The sequence below is a fragment of the Anopheles nili genome, chromosome X (assembly GCF_943737925.1).
Source record: "Anopheles nili chromosome X, idAnoNiliSN_F5_01, whole genome shotgun sequence".
Taxonomy (NCBI): domain Eukaryota; kingdom Metazoa; phylum Arthropoda; class Insecta; order Diptera; family Culicidae; genus Anopheles; species Anopheles nili.
The window spans coordinates 12283182-12307659 of record NC_071293.1 but is presented as its reverse complement, the minus strand read 5'-3'; the positions used below and the strand labels follow the sequence as shown (position 1 = coordinate 12307659).

General features: G+C 51.3%; 2 protein-coding genes across 2 annotated transcripts; one reads left to right on the top strand and one right to left on the bottom strand.

The window, feature by feature from the left end:
• LOC128728417 (PE-PGRS family protein PE_PGRS30) lies at nt 1-19991 on the top strand. The gene is made up of 5 exons (XM_053822041.1): nt 1-703; nt 7504-7617; nt 8434-8547; nt 18496-18693; nt 18763-19991. The coding sequence occupies exons 1-5, from the start codon at nt 1-3 to the stop codon at nt 19989-19991; spliced, it is 2358 nt and encodes a 785-aa protein (XP_053678016.1).
• A 3060-nt stretch (nt 19992-23051) lies between these two features.
• On the bottom strand, nt 23052-24190 carry LOC128728802 (uncharacterized). The gene is made up of 2 exons (XM_053822447.1): nt 23752-24190; nt 23052-23664 (listed from the first exon to the last, which is right to left on the bottom strand). The coding sequence occupies exons 1-2, from the start codon at nt 24144-24146 to the stop codon at nt 23310-23312; spliced, it is 750 nt and encodes a 249-aa protein (XP_053678422.1). The 5' UTR covers nt 24147-24190; the 3' UTR covers nt 23052-23309.
• Nucleotides 24191-24478: the final 288 nt, after the last annotated feature.

Genomic DNA, 24478 nt, shown 5'->3' with positions numbered 1-24478 from the left:
ATGCATCTCACGATCAACAGCGCCCCGACGCTCAGCAATGGCAGCGGTGGAGGTGGTGGTGGTGGAGGTGGCGGAGGAGGAGGAGGAGGAGGAGGAGGTGGTGGAGGAGGAGGTGGCAACAGTGGACCCTCGAATGGAGGCGGTGGTTCCGGTGGTGGCAGTGGAGGCCTGGGCGGATGTGCCCCCACCGGAAATGGCCATCACGGTGGAGCAGGTGGTGGCGGAGGAGGTGGCGGCGGAACGGGCGGATCCGGCGGCAACGGCACCGGCACCAGCGGCGGCGGAACCGGAAACGCCGGCGGCACCGCGACCAACGGCAACGGTTCGAGCGCGGGTGCCGGCGGCGAAAGTGGCCCACCGTCGGCGGCCAGCATCCTGAACGACACCTACACCAAGATGACGTCGGACATCCTGGCGGAACGGACGCTGGGCGACTTTCTGTCCGAGCACCCGGGCGAGCTGATCCGAACCGGGAGTCCTCTGTTTGTGTGCACAGTGCTGCCCCCGCACTGGCGCTCGAATAAAACACTTCCGGTCGCGTTCAAGGTCGTCGCGCTCGGCGACGTCGGCGACGGCACGATGGTGACGGTGCGGGCCGGCAACGACGAGAACTACTGCGCTGAGCTACGCAACTGCACTGCGGTCATGAAGAACCAGGTGGCCAAATTCAACGATCTTCGATTCGTGGGTCGCAGTGGTCGTGGTGAGTATGGTTTCTTATGGGAGCTAAAGTGGGTAAAGGAGAAAGAAAGTGAACAGGTGATCAACTTCTGGTACCTTCCGTAGAGCAGCTTACGGAGCGACTTCCTAACAGTCGTGGTTTTATTTCTCAGACTTGTGATTGATCAGTCAACTGATCGACTTCTTTAGTGTGGTGGAGTCATCACACGTATCTAGCAAAATTAAGCTCGAGTCTACGACCCTCTGGTAGAAACACACGTCAATGAGGATCCTCAGACTGGAGATGTTCGATGAGAGTATGCAACAATAGCCAGTAATGCTTGCTGAGATGTACTCATATTCGTGTCATTTAGACTTAAATTTCTATCCAGCAGATTACTCGTTTTGGCCGTTTCAATAGTATTTCACGACTTATGATAGTTGCAGGATGTTTAACACCTTTAGTAACTAACCAATCCTTGGATATCAATTCCATAATGTTTGTAGCTTATAATATACATATTATGCATTTATCAACCTATTCAGTTACAAACGTTTTATGTGATTGTATATCATGCTGAAATACTCTATAAACACGCAAATACTAATTTGTACCAGAGCCAAAGATTCGCTGCATAGATATAGTTCATTAGATAAATGCTCCATTTTGATTTGGTAAGACGAGTATCAAACCGAGGGGGTATCACCAGGGTTCTGAATGCTATCTCAAACATCAACCAATCTCAAACATCATTCCTCTACCACTGGTCGTGATGTTGATAGATTAGAAACATCCAACAACGTAATTCTTGTCCATCGAAACCTCATAATTTAGCAATCGCACTCCTGCCTTTCGAATTCCTGCTCATCTGCTCGAAGTAACCCGAACATCTTCTCGGTGTATGCTCCCCATGGACATTCCGATCACACCCTGTCTGGAATCGCCCAGGAATGAAGACCTTCCCAGTTGCGGTTAAGTCCTCGACGCCCAAGAGACAGGTCGATCGATACTTTCGCCTCCAAAATTCTAGCAAAGGAAGGCTATTGAATGAGCGAAAGAAATTGGTCTAAGAATTTGTGCTACCAAACGAACGTCGAATTGCTACGTTTACAACATACAGTTCCTTCTCAGCGGGGTTTCATGCCAGTTGACGCTTGCTCTCTGCTGAAGCAGGTGGAGGGGTTCGTAACCAAACGAAACCACTCGAGATGCCAATCTCGCGCCATCTTGCCATACTCTTCTATACCGCTCGCGAACCGAGCTGCTTTTCGCAGCACCTTTCAATTAAACAAGCTCCGGATTGAGCTCAGTCACATGTATGCTCTTGCTAGAAGCGTTATACATGACCGTGTACTTGACCGTCCATGTACGTGTACCGACCGATGTCCACTCATTAGTCTCAAACGTCATCGCGCGCTCACTTGACGTTTCGGTCAGGACCTGGATGTGGCTGTGCACAACCGAACCGGACCGCTTACATGAGCATGTACATGTTAATTAGCCACCCCCAGGGAGCACTCCTCTGGGGGTGATATCGAGTGAGCAAAAAAAAACTGCTCCCTGGGGGACAATGTTGGAGCATGGTGAACGAAACAAAAAAGAACACGAACACCGGGACGCTCGTCCGGTTTTTATCACGGGTGTTTTATGCTGCTCCCGGATTCTCCCACGCACACACACATACACACGTTGTATCATGGTGAGTTTTCCGTTTTTCCGGCATGATTTTTCTCGCGCCACGTTATTGTTGTCGGACGGGATTGAGAGTGTTTTGGGAGGAGAAAAAAAACCCTCCGCATAAAAACCCCTTGTTAGATGCTAGACGATGGTCGTTTCAGGCGTGGAACACCTACACGGGCGATGGTTCATCACCGCACACTTTCGGGACGTCCTTCAAGAGCGCTCCGGGCTGCTGCCTATTGCAAGACTTTATTCCCATAGGACCGCCGCTGGGAGCCAAATAACTTTGCATACGAAATAGGTTACGAGCGCTAAGGAGGCAACCGTCAAAAACCCTTTGGCGTGCGCTGGTACGATGGTCTAGAGTGTTCCAATCATAACGCAGACACTGGCGGATAAATCACGTCAAGTGCTCGACCTTGATTGTTTTGTTTTGCAACAAGCCTCGGCTTGGAATCCGTTGCGATAATCTCATCTCATCTCAAGAGATCACTTCAAAAGTTGCACCCAAAAGGCAAGAGCGTTGAGCAGGCGCGAAGAGGTACAGCGATGTGCTGAGAGACCGAAGCGTGAAGTCTGTTGGGCAAACAGTCGGAAGAGCATATGAATTCCCGAAATGTATCATTGTCCGTATCGTTTTTGGCTGCTGCATGAGCCTTGACACTTGACATCTATCGCAGAAATTTTGGACGAATTTGGGGAGCATCCGATATCCACTTGAAAACCGTGAGAATCGCAAAATGGACTCGTGAAGATGAGCTGCGAATGAAGATGAGTGTTCTATAACACGCACAGTTTCGATAACTACTGCTCACAATATGTCCTCTACCGAAAACAGCTTCATCGCTTATCAAGGTGTCAAGTTTCATATGACAGTTATCAGCACGTCCCAAACGTAATAGCACACCTGTCCAAATGAAGCGCGCAATAAAATCAACTTGCCCCGATTCAGAGGGCAATTGGCTTAACTTTTGCTTTGTTCCACAAAAACAATTCCCTTTTTGAAGCAAAAATAGCTCAATAGCGCTTTAATTGAAGATAATTAATCAAGCATTCTTGAAAACAAAAACGCTCAGCAAAACGAAAAAACAACACAGGAAAGCGAAAAAGAAGCCACTACGCACGCAAAAATGTGGCCCGTTGGGGAGAGAGCGCAAAAACAAAACCAGGACGCGCCCGCGTAAACGGGAAAAAGTTCGCCCCGTGGAAAATAAAACAAACCGCACCCTCCCCACCGCCTCGAAAGGCACCCTCCCACCCCGCAGGAGGGTTGATCGATACCGCGGCCGCACGGCAACAACAAAGCCGATTTGTTTCAATAACCATAATCCTATCGAATCAAATCATGCTCCATTTTCGCCTCGTTCACCCGCGGGCGACACCACCACCATTCGGAATGGCAATTTTTACACCGATCGGTGGTTTTTCTGCCCACCCCAGGATGCGTGTTGATTGATCGGGATGGGGGCGCCCTGTCTGGGTGCTGGGTTTTCCCGGTTCCCGTTTTTTTGTTTATTTATTTCGCACTCGCTTGCATCCGCCCGAAAGTGACCGCTTCGTCGCAGCCAGAGAGCGGCCCGGGTTTGGTGGGTTGGTGTCACGGAACCGGACACGGTTGCGTTCGAAAAATGGTGGAAAATTGCAAAAAGAAGAGCACCACCATCCAACACCAGAGAAAGAGAGAGAGAGTGAGTAAAAAAAACAGGCGCAAACATGGCTGACGTGGAAATTGCAATTAAAATGTGCTGAAACGCCCCGAAACTGAATTATGCCTGCATTTGGTTTGCGGAGTAAGGACTCATGGCAGATGGCGGAGGAGAAAGGGGATAGAGAGATACAGAGAGAGAGAGAGAGTGTGTAAGAGAGAAATAAAGAGAGAGAGAGAGAAAGAGATAGAGGCGCGTAACCACAATAGCACGGCAAAAGGAGCAGCGAGTTCGTTCGAGTCGCCAGAGGCGTCGTCTAAATTGGGCCGAAAAATACAACACAAAGGCAAACAGACACACACACACACACACACACACACACACACACATGCGCCCATTCACACACGCCCTGGGAGGGGGTTGCGGGTGCGGTTGCCAGAGCGTTAAGTAGCTCTGGTGTTAAGCCCGCGCTTAAAAGAGTATTACAAAGCAAGGCCTGGCCCGCCAAAGAAAGCCGCTATCGGTGACAGGAGATAGCTGAGCTCAGGCTTCCGAGTCCTTCGGTTGAGGCGACAGAAAGGATGGTTGATTTTTAGACGCAACCCACCAAATGGGACTGATGGGTTGAGCCGTTGTTGTTCTCCCTGCCGGTTGCCAGGTCGCGTCCTCCTTCAAACCGACAGGCGGTAAATTTTGCAGCAAGTCGATAGCGACGAAACGCCCGGAATGATGAAGTAGCAAAACGAGAACCATCATTCTTCACAATTGTCTCCAGCCTGCGGGGTTGAATTTGGGGAACCGTCTCGGAACGTCCTCACTCCATCTCACCACCATCAACCTCCTTCTCCATCTGATACTCCTTTGCGAAAGCCGAGCCGAAGAAAGGCGTCTTCTACGCGCGTCCTGGCACTTGGGAACGAGTCCTCACGGCTGTTACTACTGCTGCTGTTGCTGTGGCACGCAGGAGAAGGATATCTCTGGTGAGGCTCGCACACCCAGCAGACCTGATCCACATGTGCGTACGGCATAACGTCTGCTAAAGTGGTTCCGATATGCAAAACACCACTTTCCTCGTTTTAATCACTTCCCTCTTGGGTCGCGTCCTCAACTGGGCCCCGGGAAATGCCTAGCTCGTGCGAGGCTAAACGTTCTGCCTCGGATCACCTCCCCACTCGTGCACCTCTTCCGCCAACTCTACCACACCCTACAACTCCTGCTTCCTGCTCGAGTTTTAATGATGCGAACATTTCGGAAAATTTTCATTAAACAACTCTCGCCGTGACTCTCGGCCTTTCGGGATCCCTTGACGACGCCTGCTGGACTAGCGAGCGTGCGCGCGCGTGTGTGTAGGTACGTGGTAATGTGTGCACGGCACACCAGCCACGAGTCGGGAGGGAAAACCTGGCCCGGGCCGGTTTTTGCGCTCCCTTTTTCGCGTGTGCCGCTACTTTGTAGCGGAGTTTTTCCTCGCCCTACACGTCAATAATGCGTTAACGCGTGGTATCCCCTGGGTGTGTATGTGCTCCCGACGGCGCACAGTGCTGTTCGCACCATTCGCACTCGAACCTATTTGCTTTGTTGTGAACTAGCAGGCGCTAGCTGTCGCGTAGAGCAAAATAACTCCGTACGCTTGCCTACTTCCAACGGTTGTTTTTCGGGCAAACTCAACGAAAGCCTTCCAAAAGAAACATAAAACCAAGTGTCTCGACAATCCCCTTCTATTCCGAGCAAGCCCTTTTCCGCTCACATCACGTCCGACAGTGTGTTTACGCTCCGTTTCCGCCGTCCCGAAAAGGCCCCGGCCCGACCATTTGCTTGCTAATAGAATTGAGGTGTAAATAACATGTGATTCAATCCGAATCGCACGGATATAAAGATGTTTCCTGCTTCCGGTGTTCGGTTGCGCCTCGTTCCCAGGCCACAACCCGTGCACCCACCGACCCGGGGTGGGCTCATTTGTTACGGCTGTCGTGTTTCGCTCATCCCTCCCGGTTGCGAGGCTCACCTAATTTTGAAGGCCCTTCCACGGCCAAAAAACCTCCCAATCCCAGGACGATGATGAGCGCCGTTCATCGCACGGCAGGTCGCGCTTATGTAGGTTATGAATATTGGATATAAGAAGATCCATCTTCCGCCTTTAGCAAAAACCCCAGGCAGCAGCTAGAGGTGGAGGCGAAACACATGTGTGCCGCATTTGGGACGTCGTGTGGCTTCCGCCCTCGGCATTCTCGGTTGGGTGTTCTCGCCCAAGAAGGGATTTTGTTTTGCTTTCAATTAACACCCCTTTTATCAGTACCATCGCAACCACCCCATCCACTCGTGGGGAGAGTTTCGGTCTCAACCACCGTACGCTGCCAGCACACGCACGTCCTGATGCGATGGAGGCGTACGTGGAAGAAAGTTTTGCTTCTGAGCTCGGCAAGGCCATCGCTCCGTCCGTGACTTCAGCTCTGGAGCACCAGAGGGGAGGTTTTGTTGCGAGTTCACCCAACCATTGCCACCAAGGATACGAGTTTCGAGTGCCAATGACGTTAAATCCACACACGCCCGGGTAACACTTAAGAAGCGATCTGTCTGGTTTGGGTCTTTTTTCAGCCTCATAGCCTAGCCCTTTTTGTGGCGCTTTGTTTCTACGGGTGACGCGTCGTTGCTGTTCGCAGAGAAGCATCGAAATAAAACATCCGTTAGTGACGGTCAAGTACCTAATACAAATACTACTGTCAGTGTGGAATTCACCCCCAAAAAAAACCGAATGACTACGACGAACCGAACGAGTTTTCCTCTTTTCGTTTCACAGCTAAGTAACAGAGCACACACGACGAAGATGCCGGGAAGATCCCGGACGTCGTCAGAAGTGTGGATAACGATGCTAGAAGGACTATTTTATTGCCTGTTGTTTAACAATAGCATGCAAGCTGCTGTAAGTCATTCCAAATGAGGTATGCTAATGAACATAGAACAACGCCTTAAACGTGCCGAGATAGGACGCAAAGCTGGCGAGAAGAATGCCGACTAGAGCGACCTTTGTCAGGAAGTTCGTTCAAGTTTTAAATAGCGCGTAAGATTCGGTTTAATTGTACCATAATATATCGCATCCCCTACCCCGTTAGGGTGTCCCTTTTCGTTCGTAAGGCGCAAACAACCCCAAAAACGATCCCAAAAAAGCCCTACTCCATGGAATGAGGACTCGGGGCTTTGTACTGGAGTACTTATCATCATCGTCGTACATGTCGCCGCTGTTGTCGGAGTTGTCGTCAGGCGCGCCGTAGTTTTCTAGCAATTGTTCGACGTTCATCGCAAGCTAATCACTACTAATCCATTCCTTTTCTCTTTCCCCCAAATCGGGGGTTCCTTTTCTCTCGCATTCCCTGGTCTCTAATTCCCGGTTCCTGGCGCCAAAAAACACACCGACGGATTCCTGTACCGCTCGTACCTTGGCTGTACGTGCTGTCGGCTGTGAACGCTCCGCATCAAACGCACACAAACGCGCTAAAAACGGCGCTCCTGAAACCAAAGGCAAAAGCTTCACGCTTACCATCACTATATCAACAAGTCCACCCCAGGTGGCCACCTACAACAAGGCGATCAAGGTGACGGTGGATGGACCGCGCGAGCCAAGATCGAAAACAAGTAAGTACCCATCCCGCTCCTGAGATGGCGCCCTATTTCCACACCCTTTTTGCATTCCTTCCGGTCGTCGCAGAGGGGGTTTTTGGTTCTCACGCATTAGCCACGGTTAGTTTGTGGCCAATCCGTTCCCGAGTGGCGAGTGGTCGGAGGCCGATTGCAACCCTACTGCAGCCACTTCCGGGCCGGGTGTCCTGTTTCGTGCGGGTGCAGCTGCATCTCGATCCCTGGAAGGGCGGTGGCTACAAATCACTTAACGTAATCACAGGCCTACCGGCGCCCGAAGTTGAAGGGGGCCCGACCCGGGACATACACCAAGAGCCCGGGCCGTGCAGTCGGAAGCCAGCAGGTGTGAACATGATTAAGTGATAAGCTAGGATTTCGAGCTGGATCCTTCTCTTCCAGGTTGCGACCGCTCACGGACTTCTAAGGACCGGACGTGGTGGGTTTGAATAATGCACGACGTTTTAGTTTGGAATTCATTTTCCCGAGCCTCCGGCACACTCTCCGGCCTCTGTCAGGCCGTGGTCGTTAGAAGGGTTGCTCTTCGGCAAAACCCATACGTCGTGTAGGAATTAATTTGAATCTAATCATCTCAGCACAACCGGGGACACGTTGCATGATGCGTTTTTCGAGCGTGTCCTGTGGCGTGTGGATGGCAGAGCCGTTTTCAAAACCAACCCTCTTTGTGACGAAAAAAGCCCTCATTGAAGGCACTCTCCCAAAACTTTCCCCCCAAATTCCCAAAACAACCCAACATTAACGCAAAGGCCCCCGGCGGGGGCAAAGCATTCGAGCAAAACAAGTAATTTTCTAAAGCATCTTTCGTAGGGCAACAGCAGCAGTTCCATTTCGCGTTCGGACAACGGCCATTCCACTTCCCGACCGACCCGCTGTCCAGCTTCCGGATGCCGCCACTAGGTAATTGTCAGAGTAAGTCGGTGTTTTGCGGTGTCTGTGTGTCTCGAGCGAGAAGCGATGGGTGAGTCTATATGTACGTGTTTGTGTGAGGTTCTGTGTGTGTGTGTGCGCACTCGTTTCACCACTCGATCGAAGGATCTTCGAAGGAAGGCGTGAAGCGTGGTATGTATACGGGAGTACCAGAGAAGGAGTCGAAACTAGAACCACCCGCACGTCCAACTCAAGGGCAACGGATGCTGTGGAGTCAGCGGTTTGGCGCAGTTTTCGGGAGGTCATCCATTATTGAACGGTGCCTGGCAGGGAGCTAATTGGAAATTTTCGGGACGCTCAAAACTAGGTGTCCGGGAAGGGCATACCCTTTGTGACGACAGGCGATCAGGTGGAGGGGGGAGGGTGGGAACCGAGCGGGCGAGAATTAGTTGATGATTTATTTCGCACATAGTGCTCCGGACAAGTCTCGGGGCGGATTTTCCAGTCCCTGTTTAGAGCCAAACCGTACATAAAAGAGCGGTTAGTTGGTTCGAGAGGGACTGCTGCTCTTAAAGTCCGGGGGTATACATACCAGAACACATGCGCGGCATACCGGGCTGTACATATGGCTCGGGGGTGTGTGGACAACATTCTTAGGGTATGGGGTTGGGCGTCTTGAGGCCCGCCCAAAATTTGGGGAACTTCTCCTTCCAAGATGCTGGCAGAGTTTGTCTTAAGAGCGGTTCTTGATGGAGGTACACTTCCTTCGAACACCTTCTCGATAACTGACATGTCTTAAATGTCTGAAGGGGATTCTTGTTGACGCATCAAGAAGTCAAATAACAAACTGAAACAATGAACAATTCTGAATGGGGATGAACCAATGAACAAACGTCAAGAACTAAATATCAGTGGATGCCTACATTTCAGCTCCAAAGTTAAAGTCGTATAGCTCCAGCGACCAGTGTAGCTCAAAATAATGTTAAAATACATAACGTCCCAAATGGCTAGACGTCATTACTCCAGCTAGATAAAATTAAACGCGTCAAAGAGATCCTTTATCTCCTACTGACGTGCTTCTTTAAACAATCCTCCTCACTACACCAACGAGAACGTCCAATTTTCCAATTTCCTAAACGCTCATAAACGCTTCATTAAGCAAAAACGCGCATATCAAAAGATGTGCAACTTCAAAGTCTCGGGACTACCACGTCCGGAACCCAACAGCACGTACGTGCACGTCCCAACGACGGCCATCGCATCCTTTATTAGTTTCTCCTGCACCCGAGCTGCAGCGCCGTGTCTTATACATGTATGTGCAGCTCACGTACACCGACAGTTGTCCACGCGAGCCGATCGGGACGAACATTTTCCCATCCCCATTCGTCCGGTCCGGAAACGTGAAAAGGAACCGAACCGATAATCGGACGGAAAAACCCAATTTCCGCCGGTCGCAAGGAACCCTCCACCCCCTCTCCTCACACCGGCGGAAAACGGCGCGTGACGCCCCGGGGAGCGTGAGAAGCCGACGCAAAGATTTCCCACGCTTTTCCGCTGGGGGCGAGGGTTCCGCGGAGACGCCCATTCGCAACCGGGCATCATGTTGGGAACGTTGCGCGCTCCTTTATTCTGGCGCTCCACAACATGCCACTTTCCCGCGGGAAAGCGAAGACGAACCGCACCGCGGTGAAGAGCGTAGCAGCAGAAGAGAAGAAAAAAGGGAGCAACCTCGAGCACCGGAAAGCCGGTCGGCGAAAGCGGGAAAACCCTCCGAGTGTACCTTCGGCTGTGGAAAACCACGTCGTCACGACGGAGAAAGTGTGACCGAGCGAGCGAGATAGAGAGAGAGAGAGAGAGAGCATGGGAGTGAAAGTGTGCTCGAAAACGTGCCGTGTGAAAGGGACGGCGAGATTCTTTATGCGCCGGGTGCGAGCAGACACGCAAGAAGGTCCTCGCCGAGTGCAAGGATACCAAGAGTGCGCCTTCGAATACGTCTTGGCGAACGTTTCTTAGGAAGCGAAGCGCAGCGAATGGGCGTGGCTTATCAGGATGACCCCACGGGCACGCTAGAGGGCGCTTTTGGTGCTCCACCAGGTTTGGCGCTTTGCATAATCCACCCTTCGCAATAATCCACCGGTTTGTCCTTCTGCGGGAAAGACTCCCATCCCCGGGAAGCCCGGGAAGCAGCAGAAAAGGCGAGCGTTTGTCAAAGCCAACCCGGCCAGAAAGAAGAACCCACGTTTTGGCGCATGTTTTATGCATCGCTAGTGCAACGCGCGAGACCGTTAATATTCATTCGCTGACTTGCTAATATTTCGTGCAATGCATGATTAAAGACCCGCACCCTTTTGCTGGTGGCGACCGCGGATGTTGATGCTGCCATTTACGTGGAGTTAAATTGCACGCAGCGTCCAGTCCGGCGAAGGACGTGTATACAATGTTGCTGGGCTGGATTTTTAGAGGGTTCCAACACCCGCCGGGTTATGTTTGCGCTCGAAATTAGGCATAATGATAATAAATTATTCCAGCAACACTTTCAATGCTTCGTGGCTCAATTTGCGATGGTAATGGCTGACCGGTTGGATGGATTTGCAAATCCATTCGTGAATTAAATTGCTAGCAAATTAAAATCTATCTCTCGCTTCAATTTGGTCAACATGAGAAGAGGAAAGTTTACAAAGGTGAATTATAATACCATTACTTTTGAGTTGACTTTGTCGGGTTTTACAGATGTAAGAAGTCTCACTAGCTTGATTTGATCTTTACGCCATCAGAAATTGATTTTGTGCTGTTGATCTAATAATATACTATATCGCACCCATCCACTATCTGAAAGAACTATATTTGTAACCTATCGTAAAGTATGTTACACCTTGCTTTGAGTGACTTGAGAGAACAAACTTCCGCTTCTTCAAATCCTGACACTAATCGATAAGGGATGATCTCAAATTAAAAAACCAGCCATGCGTTGGAAGTATATCTGCATCTTAATCTTTATCCGGTTCAATCGAACACTGACGCAGTCCTCACACCATCAATCATCCTTTCACATCCAGTGTCTTTAGACACCGTCTCATCAAGACTCCTGGACGGCTTCACAACACCCTCAGTGCAAGCGGCTTACAGGATAAACCTCCACCCATTATGTGCTAAATTTATCCTCAGCCAAACGTACATAAATGAAAATCCATAAATAAGGTCCAGTCCCGGCCAGGCGAAAGATATCCTCGCCAGGATTCCACACACCAGCCGGGTTTAGCTCTCGAGGCAAAACATGACTCTGGATCAATAAATCTCTCCCCATCTTGCTCTTTTTTGTTGTTCGCTTTTTACTTTTGCACATAATTTAATCGTGACGTGGTGGAAAGCTAAGCCAAAGGGAGCGAACAGAGCATACAGAGAGAGAGAGAGAGAGAGAGAGATTGAGTGAGACAAAGAGAGTTAGAGGGGGAATAAAAAAACGCACACCCATTTCTACTTCATTTGCCCGAGAGATGCCGATCTGTGGATCTGGCGAGGGACGAGATAAATCCCCAACCCCAGCAAGGTCGGGAGCAGGTCCGTTCGGTCTCAACGACCTACCCATATGACGGCAGGGTGTTCGTAACATCCACCTCCGGTATCGATTAAAGGTCGGCAGCTTTATCCTGCAGCAGTTCCCGTTCCAGCTCAAAGCCGACCATTACTCTCGCTGCAATTAAATAATCGAACGCACCCGAGTCCCCCTTTTTCCCCCACCTTTGGCCTTACCACCCGACCGTTTGGGCCGCCGGATATCCTTCCACTTACCTTCCCCTCCACACCCCTTGTATCACGTCACGGTTCCCTTCGTGCTCATTATGGGTACCCATTAACTCTTTTTCAAATCAAGCGCAACCGACACGGGACCCGGAGCTGGCAGGAAGTAGCAATATTAATTTCCCCCCGCTACCCTTTCGACCACTGCCCAGCCTGCCCCAGCCCCCCCCCCCCCTCTACCGGTGGGTATATTGATATCACCCCCTAGGTGGGTGGGGTGAAAATTCAAACCCCCAGCCTGATTTTCCCGGGGTTTTCCTATCAATTAACGAACACCCGGTATGTGCCGTGCCGATCGGCTTTCCGGCTCGGTGGCAAACATAATCATGTTTTTCTTGCCAACCACCCCCCACCCCATTAGCGAGCCACCCTTCTTTCCTCGATGGAGGCGCATGGTGGCGCTAGCGTGGTGGGTTTGATTAAATTTTGCACAATTTTTCCGACACGCTCCGGGCACTCGACCGAACTAGTTGCAATGCGTTGGGCCGGGTGCGATTTTCCAGTGCCCGGAAAAGCGCCCGGAAAAGCGCCCGAAAAATCGCCATAGTGCACCGGAATCCGGTGCCCGATTAACCGCGGGATTCTTGCTCACCCTTGCGTTGAAGTTATCCTTACGTTGCTACGCCGATTTGGGAAGGAAAAAAAGATGCGTGAAAAGGCTCCTTCTTCTTTTTTGTCTTCCCATTTTCCTCGACTCGTTCGCTTTCTTCCGTCCGCTTGCGCATTCCTTTCGGGTGCAAAAAACCAGACGACATCCGAAACAGCAAAACAACCGAAACGTGGCCCATCTGCTCCCCCAGAAAGGGTGGCCCATTTGTTTTACCTTTTTTTTTTTTTGTTACCGCTTTCCATGGTGGTGGAAACCGAGAAAATGGGGAAAAAAACAGACGGCAAAACAGGGAGGACCGCAGCACGAGCAGAGCAACAAAAAAAAAATCGCAGCACGCAGTACGAGCCGTGTGTGTATTTGACTCGTGTTTTTAATATGTTTTCCGCCATCGCGCCTTGTTTCGAGGTCGGGGTTTTAATTTCTCCCGGTGCAAGCAAGACGAGCGGGTGAAGTAGAAGAATGGCAAAAAATCCCCTCCACACACACACACGCATACATTGGAAGGGATCCGCTGAAGGCGAGCTTGGCTGCAGCATTAAATAATACACGGCTCGATCCTTAAAACCGGACCGCGAGCTCGCCCTTTCTCGCCATTCGGGGTGCCCTTATGTGGTGCGTACTTTAGCATCCTTTCACCCTCCTCCCTCCTCAGCCCCATTGCCCGTAATACCTTCAGGAATCCACCCGGACGATGTTAGCACACACTTATGGGCCGCACCGTCTGTTTCAGGGTTTCTCTTTTTTGTTGCTGCCCGGGGTGTTTTTTTTTTTTTGCATCCCTTCTGGCTCTCGGAGCCAACAAAGACCTCCAAGTCCCGTTTTTCCCTCCCACAACCCGCACCCCCTTCTTCATCGCCTCAAACGCGAAAAGGACCATCGCACCTTCCACGGCCGTGCCTACGATAAATTACGATTGAACGTACGTAAATACTTTAAATGCGAACCTTGCGCTTCGTGCGCTCATCCGGCACCCCGTGTGTGTGTGTGGGTGGGGTTAGCGAGATAAAAGAGGCTGTCGGTTTTCTGCATGGCGCTAGAGACCCTTCCTCGCTCCCCCCTCACACCTCCCCTGGGTCCAGCACGAGGTCGGATGCCGAAGAAAGAGGTGAAAAATTACATTTCCTCCATGGCGGCGCGTCCTTGGACGGGTGGGTGGGTCGGAGAGCGTCCCGTCGGCGGTGGTGGTGGTGGTGGTTTTCCAGTGCGATGGAAAATTAAAACTAACCTCCCCTCCCTCCCACCCACCCACCAGTTCGACGGGGGGGGGGGGGGGAAAGTCGAAACCCGGTCGAGCTGAGAAGCGGCCAACCCGAAGAATTCCCTTGATGAGAATTTTAGATAAAAAGGACTCGACTCCCGGTCCGGACGCATCCTTTCCGCTCTTTCCCACCCTTTCCTTCCCTTCCCTTTCACCTCTCCCACCGTTAACCCTTGCCTCACGCTACCGCTTCTCCGCCGACGGCACGCCCGTTTCCTTTGTTTTCTTTTTGTTTCGCAACCCGTTTTCCTCGGGCAGCCTCCTCCCCCTCCGCCCCCCCCCCCCTGCTTCCCCTGGGGTTCGCACCCACGCGGCCCATTGTGTCTCGGCGCTTGACCGTTCACCCCTCCCCCCCCCCTCACCACCTACCGCCGGCGGGTTTTTCTGTCTGCTCGGAAGGGTGCTGGTTGCTTTCTATTTCCCTTAATGAAAGGGCTTTTTGCCGAAAAATCAAGCGCCTGTCGTGTGTTTGTGTGTGTGTGTATGAGTGAGTTTTCTCGGTCGTTTTGTATCGTGATGTGTGAAGTTTAAAGTGCCGCACACGCCAGCACACACCCATTCATACACACGCACACAAACACAAAGCCAGACGCGCGTGCTTCAAACGCACGCACACACGAGGTGGAGGAGTTGGGAAACGTTTTGGAAGTAGCTCGCGCGTAAATGAGCAGTGAAGTGGGTCGGGGATGGGTGGAGGTGTTGGAAGAAACAAAGGAAAGAAAAGGATGAAGGTGGGAGGGGAGGGGAGGGGAGGGAGGAGACTATCGGTTCGGGATTTAGCAGCTAAATGAAACAAATTAATATTTCATTCCGAATTCATTTAGCCAAAGGGCTCGGACGCCGTTACCGGAATCGGGAGCTAAGAACCACCCGGTTTGATTCGATAGCCACCCTAGCCACCCTTCCCCACCAGCCTTTCCTCTGCTCCACACTCTCCAAACAGGCGCCCGTTGATGAGGGTCACCCCCCAAGAGGGTGATACATGTACATGCAGCTCACGATACGGGCAAAAGATTAATTTGTGCCGATCGCTTTATAATGTGTGCCCGATTTTAATTGTGTCCTTTAGATTTGATTTTTATATCCTCCCTCCTCTTAATCCAAACCCCTTTCCACTCTCTCTCTCTCTCTCTCTCTCTACACCCTTATCACTTCGCACTTCGAATGGATGGTGTCGTAATTGAATCAAACACGCTTCAATGTGAGCTTAATTATGGCACCCGTGCTCAAATTATCGGCAACACCCTCACACACACACACACACATATGGCTGGCGGGTGTCAATGAGGGTGAAATGAGGGCGAGGGGTTGTTGTAAGCGATTTATAGCTGATAAGCATTAATTTACTTTTTTTTGTACCTTTTTAATTATCGAACTATCGGAGCCACGAGCTGGAAAGAAGTCCTTTTATATGTATGTAAAGGCTCTTTAAGCATGTAGAAGTAAACGAGGTATGATATTGACGGGTGGACATAAAAAAAATGTCTTAAAACCATCCGACGGGCTCCTCCAGTTAAAAGACCCCACATTCGACGGAAACTGACACATTTGCAATTGACAGCGGTGACGGTTGATCCTTTCCGCTAGGATCGGGGTACTATCGGGTTGACATCCACCAAAAAAAAAGGCAAGCGACTATAAGAAAAAATTAATTAAACTTACGTAATTAATTCCCAAAGACAGTTCGATCCCGCCGGGAAAAGCCCGCAGAAGGATGGGGCGATTTTTCCACGCATGCCAACCTTCTCCGGTGCTCGCGTGATTGAGTACGGATCTGGACGTCGATTAATGGCTCGAAAAGACGCCCAACCAGGGCGGGGGAAAAAGCATTTAATGAAATGCGGTCACCAGTCTTGAGCAGATCCTGAACCATCGGGGGATGGGCGGGTTTTATAACGAACCACGCTCTGGAGAGAAGGCGGAAATTCTGACATTCTGGAAAACAGCACTTCAGGCATATGGGCCAAGTGGCAACAATTTCATTCCGGCGGGCGTATTATGTTCAGTTTCGCAATCCTCTCACACACACACACACTCGGACAGGGCAGCCAGGGTGCATTCCGACACCGCGGGGGTTTGAACACGGATGGAGGCAATTAACTGCACCCCTCTTAAACCCTTAGCGATGCATTAAAGAGAGCTGGTAGGGCAGTGATACAGTTTTTAAAGTATTTCCACGCCATTGTTCCTGATGGGTTTTGCGTGGCTGGAGGTGGCGAATTGTTCGCATTTCGCGTCATTTCCCGGGCGTGTGAATGTGGAAATGTGGCTGCCATCTGCGAACTATACATTACTTGTACATCAGCGCGCTCTAGGGCGTTAGCGAAGAGCCTCTCGCAGGCAGCAGGAATTTACGTTCTACTTTTAATGCTTTGATGCAGTGCCAAATTAATTCTGGCTTCGGGTGCGAGCGATGAAGGCTGGTATTTGCCTTTGCGGTCGTCAAATTTGATTGATGCACAAAGAAAACCGCACACAAATGCACGAACTGCGCACAATTTGTTTACTACCTGCGTGACGTTCCTGTCAAACCACCGTCGCCGGTGTGATGGGGTAGGATATTAGTTATTATCACTTTATTGTACCAACCTTCCACACTCGGTTTGCGTTTTGTGCCGCAGCTCGCAACTGCGCTTCCAACCGAGAGGTGGCGAAATAAGCGGCATTATTACGTCTGCAATTTGTACCCTCGCTCCTTGTCAACACGTTCGCTCTTCTCTGTATGATAGGATGCGTTCGCCTCTGCGATTTTCCCCGTACCGTCACCCAGCAACCGAACGTCAATTAATTAAATTAAATATTGTTCTGCTCGATGAGCACATATTCGCGGCACTTCATTAACGACGGCATCATCACGCGCCGTGGCGTGGGCATGGTTTATGAACCATTCTTCGCAAACACCTCCAGTCATAAAGGGTACACCTCCGCAGCCGTGCGTCTTACAAAATGCTTCTAATCAACCCCCGGTGGAACCGCGAGGTGGAAGGTTGAGTGATTTTATGGCCACACGCGAGCAAACATATATATATATATTTTGTGCCCAACCACCAGGGGGCGCTCATGCACACAGTTATGTATAGACTACGTCCTGGGGTGATCGAGCGGAATTTTCATTTAGCAAAAACAACAGCGAAAAAAGTGGTGGAAAACCCGAGCGGAAAAACGGAAAACCGCACCCACCGCCTGAAAAGATGCCAAAAAACCCCATTTCGTCCGGTGCCACCCCAAAATGAAAAGCGCATTTGGTTTTTGGAAAAACCCACCCTCGTTGACCCACCCTCCTCCCCATTGGCCCGTCGGTCGACCTTTGATTGCAGCGCGCGGCTGATGCACTGCACTGCATTTGCGCTGCACTGCATCGACTGGTGGTGGCGTAAATATAGCCGTGTCAGCCGCCCAACAACCGCCCCAGCATACTTACGCACTCTCGCACACACATGCGCGTGATTGCAGCGAATGGAAAATGCATACAATAAAGCGCCCGCGGAAACTGCAACGGTGGCAAACTGCGCCGGCAGGATGCGGTTTCGGTTTGTAATAAACCAATATTTCCAGCCCGCCCACACTGGTGCTAGTTTCTCCTACACCCGCCAGAGAGTGGGCGAGTATGTGCTGGGCCACGGGTTTTCCACCTTCGTCCGGGTCCACCCTACGGTGCTAAATCGCGACCAGCGCACCGGTGTCGGTTCTAGTTGCAAAATCGAACCCACCTCCGTTCGGCGATGTGGTCGCGAAACGGTGAGTTGGGTGAGTGGTCAGAAGGCGAGTGGTTTTGGGTGCGAGGGGGAGGGGGTCGTGGGTGAGAGGGGATTTTCCGAAATGAGGGGTAATTAATTGAATAAAAAGATACCGGCAACGACCGGCGCACCAGCCGGTGCGAGCAAAACTATATTTGTTTCCCATAAACCATAGTGAGAGCATTTTGGGCGATGGTGGTCACCTCTGGCGTAGCTTGGGAGGGTGGGAAGAGGGCGAGGGAGGGATAAAAAACCAACTCCGCGCAATAACGGCTTAACTGGAAGCCGATCGATTTGGAGCTCTAATGGACGGGCCTGATTTGGGGTGTGTCGAAGCCTTAAAACGTCTATTTCAGAACATCACAGTGCGGTGCGATTTTAGCGCATTATTCCGCAGGTCCTCACCGTGTTGAGGCTCGAAAGTGAATGCGCATTACAGCTGCTATAGTAGCGCTACCCGAACCAGTGTCTGGTTTTCATAAACTTAATGTTGAAGCTAGAATTCGACAAGTCCCCACAGTACCTGCTACCGAAATAACAGCGTGCGAACACGCATTTTCTCCCCTCCTCCCCATCCACACACACAGACATGTCCCAGTTCGGGCTGAGCTCGACCAACTCGCACTGGAGCTATAGTTCGACAGGTCCGTACTCGCCGTATCTGACCTCCTGCACGACACCGACCGCGTCCCAGTTTAACAACCCCGCGCTCGGGTTCACCTGCAGCTCGGGCGAGCAGAACGGTGGCCAGGACTTCTCCGCGTCAGCGCGCGATTGCGTCACGAGTAAGTTCAGCCTCCAACCCGGCCTAGATGCCCCAGTAATCTTCTCCTCTTCTCTGCTCTCGCTCACAGTGCTTCCGGACTCGACGGCGGCCGACCTGGACCAGCACCTGAGCAGCCTAGTTGGCGCGACACAACAGGCAACAAGCCACATGGTACAGACCAACATCATGGCTGGTGGAGGCGGTGGAGGCGTCACAGGCAACACAGGCAATGGTAGCGGCAATGGAGGCAACGGCGTTGGCAGTAACGGCAACGGCTTAACTACGCAGATCCCAACGCACATCTCGAACGGCTTGATCGTGCCACGGTACGCGCAAACGGCTGGATCTAACAACCACGCGGACGCATACGGGCTCACCAGCAGTCAGAGTGGCCCGCGTAGCCTCAGCGACTCCTCACAGGCTGAATCGCCTGTTCAGGACGATCTGCTGTCCTCCAACACGCCCAACCTCGGCAGCAGTGGCCCCAGCTCAACCACGGGCGGTGGCGGCGGCGGCGGTGGAGGAGGAGGAGGAGGTGGAGGCGGTGGCGGCGGTGGTGGTGGCGGCGCAGGAGGCGGTGGAGGCGGCCATCATCAGAACTTCACGAGCATTGTGATGAATCAGAGCACCGGCGGCTCGAACGCGTCGGCGGCGTCCAACTACGTCGGCTCGAACGGCACCGGAAGTTGCAACGGGTCGCCCCTCTACCCCGTCCTGCCCGCCAGCCTGCTGTACTCCCAGCTCTACACGGCGGCCAACCAGTCGGTGGGGGGCTTTGGCCACTCGGTGAACCACCACCATCACCACATCCAGTCCCCGCATGGGGCCGCCGCGGCAGCCGCCGCCGTCGCCGTCGCCACCGGCGGCAGTCCTGGCCAGAATAGTGCGTCGGCAGCCGCCGCCACAGCCGCCGCAGCCGCCATGCACGCTGGTGAGCTGCAGAGTGTGATGGATCACTTGACGGCGGGCACGAACCAGGCGGCGGCTGTGGCGGCGGCTGCCGTCTCACACCGGCATCATCACCATCATCACCATCATCACCAGGGCGGCACGAATCTGATCGGTGGCCATGGCGGCCAAGGGGGTGGTGGTGGTGGTGGCGGTGGCGGTGGCGGCGGCGGCGGCGGTAATGGCCACCCGGATCTATCGCTTATCGGCAATTGTGGGGCGATGGCACGTGGCGCCCTTGATGACACAGGTCACCGGGTACTGGGTGGGGGTGGGGTGGGTGGCGGCCGACTGGGGGGGCCACCGGGCGGCTCCGGCCAGGTCGGGCAGGCGGCCGACAACGGCAACTCGGTCTGGCGGCCATACTGAAAACAGACTAGCGCAGCGGCAACGGTGGCGGCTGAGGCTGCGGCGGCTGAGGCTGCGGCGGCTGCAACCTTTAATCCTTCGTACCCTCCCCGCTCCTCTTGCTCCCCGCTCACTTCGGTGTCTTCCTCTTCCTCGCTCGTGTCTCCTTCGTCCTGTTCGTCTGCTTCAACGTTTACCTTCGGTTGACAGCCGCCGCCGTCGAGGTACCAGATTTAGAGGTACCAAGCCACCCAGCACTCGCATGAGAGTTGGAAACCACACACACACACACGTACCACACACACATACACACACGCATACATGCTACCCTAGAGAGGTGCTGTCTGAGGGCTTCCCCGCAGTGTGGCAGGGCGCTAGGCGAAGCTGTTGAACATTTACTCCGTTTACTAAGCTTTTTGTACATATACACACCCACCCACACACACACACACACACGGCTGACATGACACGGCCCATACGCCATTCCCTCTCCGTGTCTGTGTCCCATCGGATGGCCGCCGAACCGATTCGCCATTGCCAGGCGGTGGCTGACGGTTTAATTGCATCGCCGGAGCTGCCTCCTCCACCACGATCACGCCCCGTGGCTGTCGGCAAGGGGTTGGAAGGAAGGAGAAAAGGGAGTGGGAGAGAGAGAGAAAGAGAGACCACAGAGCCCCACCGAGGGGGGATAGTGGATAGTGAAAAATGCAGTTAAAACTATTATGTGTCCAAACCCAGAGCAGAGAAAACGCAGCAGAACTACGCGCTCCACGCAGCAGTGTTGAGCACCGGAAGGGTGTATTAGTATGATTCATATTTGTGGTAGATCCTGTAAAGTATACTACGCGCGGGTTGCTCCTGTGCCCGGCAGGTGGAAATGGAGCGTTTCTGGTCGCCGATTGTCAACCGTGACAGCTCACATTACGATCGGACGGGCAGAAGGACAGCTCTAGTACAGCGCGAGCACACTTACACAGCAAACGATGATTGTATGTAGCTGCAGCTCGCAGGATGCCGGTGCAAAGCCAGCGCTAGAACTCGTCTCTTGCATCGGTGCGCTCATTTGCACAGTAGACAGTCGATTTCTAAATACTAAAGTAATGTTTCCACTATTGATGGTTTATCAATAAAAGTAACAAACAAAACCAAAAACGAACACACCCTCACACGATAAACACGCAACACGCAAGCACCACGTGGCTTTCGACTACGTAGCGGCAACCAAGATGGCCGACGCACCGGAAGTGGGTGTCACCGGTTGGGTAAATTTTGTGAAAAAACCGCGGGTTCGCCTCATCGTCGGGAGAAATCTTTTCTCACCCCTCCCACCAGGCGTGCGCACCTCCACCGCGTGGCAGTGGGTGGAGCGGTTGCCACGTGGAGACTTTCGCGCACCCACACTACAGCATCCCAAAACGGCAACGACGACGACCACGACCGGCGAAGAACCAATCGGAGAGCGTCTTCGCGCACGCACCGAAGAAGGAGCTGTAATAGGATTGACATTGGGACCGTGTTTCTTTTTTCTTCGGTGATTCGTAACTGGCCTAGGAAGGATGTTCGGTTGTGATGGAATGCGTCCTGTCTGATTTTGGTTACCAGCAGTTGCCTTTTGCGTGCAAGGCTCGCTGCTGCAGTTGCCTGTGCTGCCATCTGGTGGGTTGAGATGCAAAGTCTGCTGGACGCGTGAGAAAGGATCTCATCGGTGAGTAGTGGTGAGAAGGCTTTGGGTCTCTAAAGCCATCTCACCACGATAATCGGCTGCTATATCACCCAGCTGAAAAGCCTGTCATGCGTGAGAAGACTCACTAGAGCAAGAGCAGTGAGACGTGAGAAGCTACTCACATCATGATAGTTCCATCTCGCGGGATTAATAGAAAGCTTATCAAAAAGCGTATGCTGTCAGTTGGGCGTGGTAGCTTTCTATTTATCAGTAACTCACAGCACTTCGTGGGACGGAGTCTGGAAAGCATTGCCATCAGAATTTTCACGGCATTCGATGCTATCATACCGACGAGTGTTGTTCATGATAACAGAGAACTGGAAGGTTCCATAACTTTCACGTATACGCGTGTTCGGAGTAAGCTTACTAATTGGTTTTCCTTAAATACTACAAGTTTTATTCTTTTTGAAGAAGTGAAGCAATGTATTGCCTAGATTCATACAAATCATACGAAGAGCTTCTAATGGAGTTTGAAAACACTCATTATCTTTGATTAGTTGTCTCTGATTTGATTGCAGCAAGAGATATTTGGTCTTGCTCCATCCCATAGCCAATATGAGTAGGATGAGTATAACTTCATAATCAATATGAGTTTCATCCCATGGTCAATGTTTGGATAGCTATACTTCTCATCTATTCGCTAGAACATAGACACAATGGCTCGCATCGCATACTTCAATATGTGAATACCATCCCATACAATAATAATGATGTAATTCCTTTATATCACGATTAACAGATTGGTGCTAATATTTTACTTGAGTACAGATTATAACAAAATTAGAGCGATGGACCTTTTGAACAATCCAGCATTTACGACTATAATTGAATAGATTTTGATTTAAGGTAATAACAAGGATCAAATACCGCAATAAAACATGCCAATCAATCTTTTCCACAAATGTTTCATATACCACGCACATATAAGATGTAATGATATAAAATTACAGAAGAATAAGTGCAATGCGCTAGTTTATACATATATATGTATCCTATCCATGTTTCTTTCGACATTGCAAGGCTGCATGCCATCATTTCGTAGCGTGCAAGTGTTGCACGCTACAATAATAGAGCTTAAAAAGTAGCGCGCAATGCATATTATCCTGCACGCGGTTTTACGAACGATTGTGCGCAACTAACCCTGCATACGGTCGTCGTTAATGATTGCAATAACAATCCACGTAGCAAGAAATAATCATACAATGATTATTTTAGCTGCAATGTATATTAGGTGTACAATACTTTTTCCGCACTCCGAAAACACGGATTTTTGGACTTAAAGAATGATAATATAAAAACAGTGTTTTTTTCTACCAATAATAGAACATCTTCAATTGCTTTTATTACTTCTATCCTCATTTGAAACGTAATAAGTGATATCCCTGTGAGCCATTCGATGCTCGCCATCATACTAATTACCTTCATCTATGATATACTTTTTGATTTGAGACCTGTACTGAGAAAATACTAGGTAAAATGCTTACGATGCTCGAAAGGAACACTGTCTGAATCCACCGCAAGCAAAGATTGCTCCGTCAAGGGTGGGGAGAAAAATAACCCCAACGGATTAAGTGGATACATGGTACGGGGTGTAGGTATTGAGCACGGGAAGTAACTTACAAAAAGTATTTAGTCTTACAAACGTTCGGACAATGGCTGGCCGAGCTGGATCCCGCTCTGGTCAGCCACTCGTCGGAACCATCACAGCAATCGCAAACGCCGTCGTTGATCCAGCCGCTCGGCACGGACTGATCCTTGCCGCGACCCGTATTATGGCGCTTCTGGAAGCGACAATAGAACCGTCCTTGAGCGCACGCATTCGTGCTCGGCTCATCACTGCCGTCCTCTGGACAGTCGCAGTAATCATCGTTCACCCAGTGCCACGGGATTTCCTTGCGCGAGCCCAAGCACCGGAACTTCAACGCATTCGGCCGCTCGCTGTAGTGATCCAGGTCAGTCAGTCGGATGCCGCTAAGGGGTGAAAGTAAGTCAGGAAGTGTTAAATCGCTCTCTCCTGTATTTGGCCATGACTTTTAGATCAAAAATCCGAACACTTACCGTAGAATCTTCCGCTCATAGTTTCCTATCTTCTCCACGTACGCGAACCGCGTGTCACTCCAGACGTTTGCTTTGCTTCCGTCCGTCCCGTTTGTGGCGGTGCCAGCCTGCTGCTCCTGCCCGGCCGTCCGATGGTCCTGCTCAGGCCGACCAGCATCGTCCGGTCCCACCGGTTCTAGCGAAGCAATAGGATTATCGTTACTATTTGCTTTTAGCGGGCGAGTTTTGGGTCCCGCCGGGGCCGATTCCAGCGGTAGCAACTGACTGATGTACACCAGCTGGTACACGAAAAACAGGATGCCCATCGCGATCACGCCGATCAGCGTGAGCTTGAGCTTCTGCTTATAGAACGGCTTGTAGTAGATATTATCGCGTTTAACCCATGTTTTGCGCATTTTGTTCCACTGCACGGGCTGCTAATCGCACCATTGGACCGCGGGATGGCGTATTACTTCAGGGTCGTGCGCACCGTGTTTTGATGATTTGTCTGCTCAAAACGAAAGCAATGTGTTCTTCTTCTTCTTCGTCAAACAAAGAAAATAAACCACTTTGTACTAAGGAGAGCTGAGTTTGTTTTTCACCGACATATGCGGCTACCACTTCTTGCATAAACACATTCGTAGATGAACCACAGCAAAGCCGGATTAAAATAAATCTCTAACTAACAAATTTAATGCTCTCCGTTCACAACAAATCCATCCAAAACAGTTCACACATAACAAATTTA

Bases quoted from the DNA above. Each gene is read 5' to 3' on its own strand.
- LOC128728417 (XM_053822041.1), top strand. From the start codon at position 1: ATGCATCTCACGATCAACAGCGCCCCGACGCTCAGCAATGGCAGCGGT. The intron at 7,618-8,433 runs GTAAGTACCCAT...AATTTTCTAAAG, and splicing joins CGAGCCAAGATCGAAAACAA to CATCTTTCGTAGGGCAACAG. The intron at 8,548-18,495 runs GTAAGTCGGTGT...CCACACACACAG, and splicing joins GCCACTAGGTAATTGTCAGA to ACATGTCCCAGTTCGGGCTG.
- LOC128728802 (XM_053822447.1), bottom strand. From the start codon at position 24,146: ATGCGCAAAACATGGGTTAAACGCGATAATATCTACTACAAGCCGTTC. The intron at 23,665-23,751 runs GTAAGTGTTCGG...TTCACCCCTTAG, and splicing joins TATGAGCGGAAGATTCTACG to CGGCATCCGACTGACTGACC.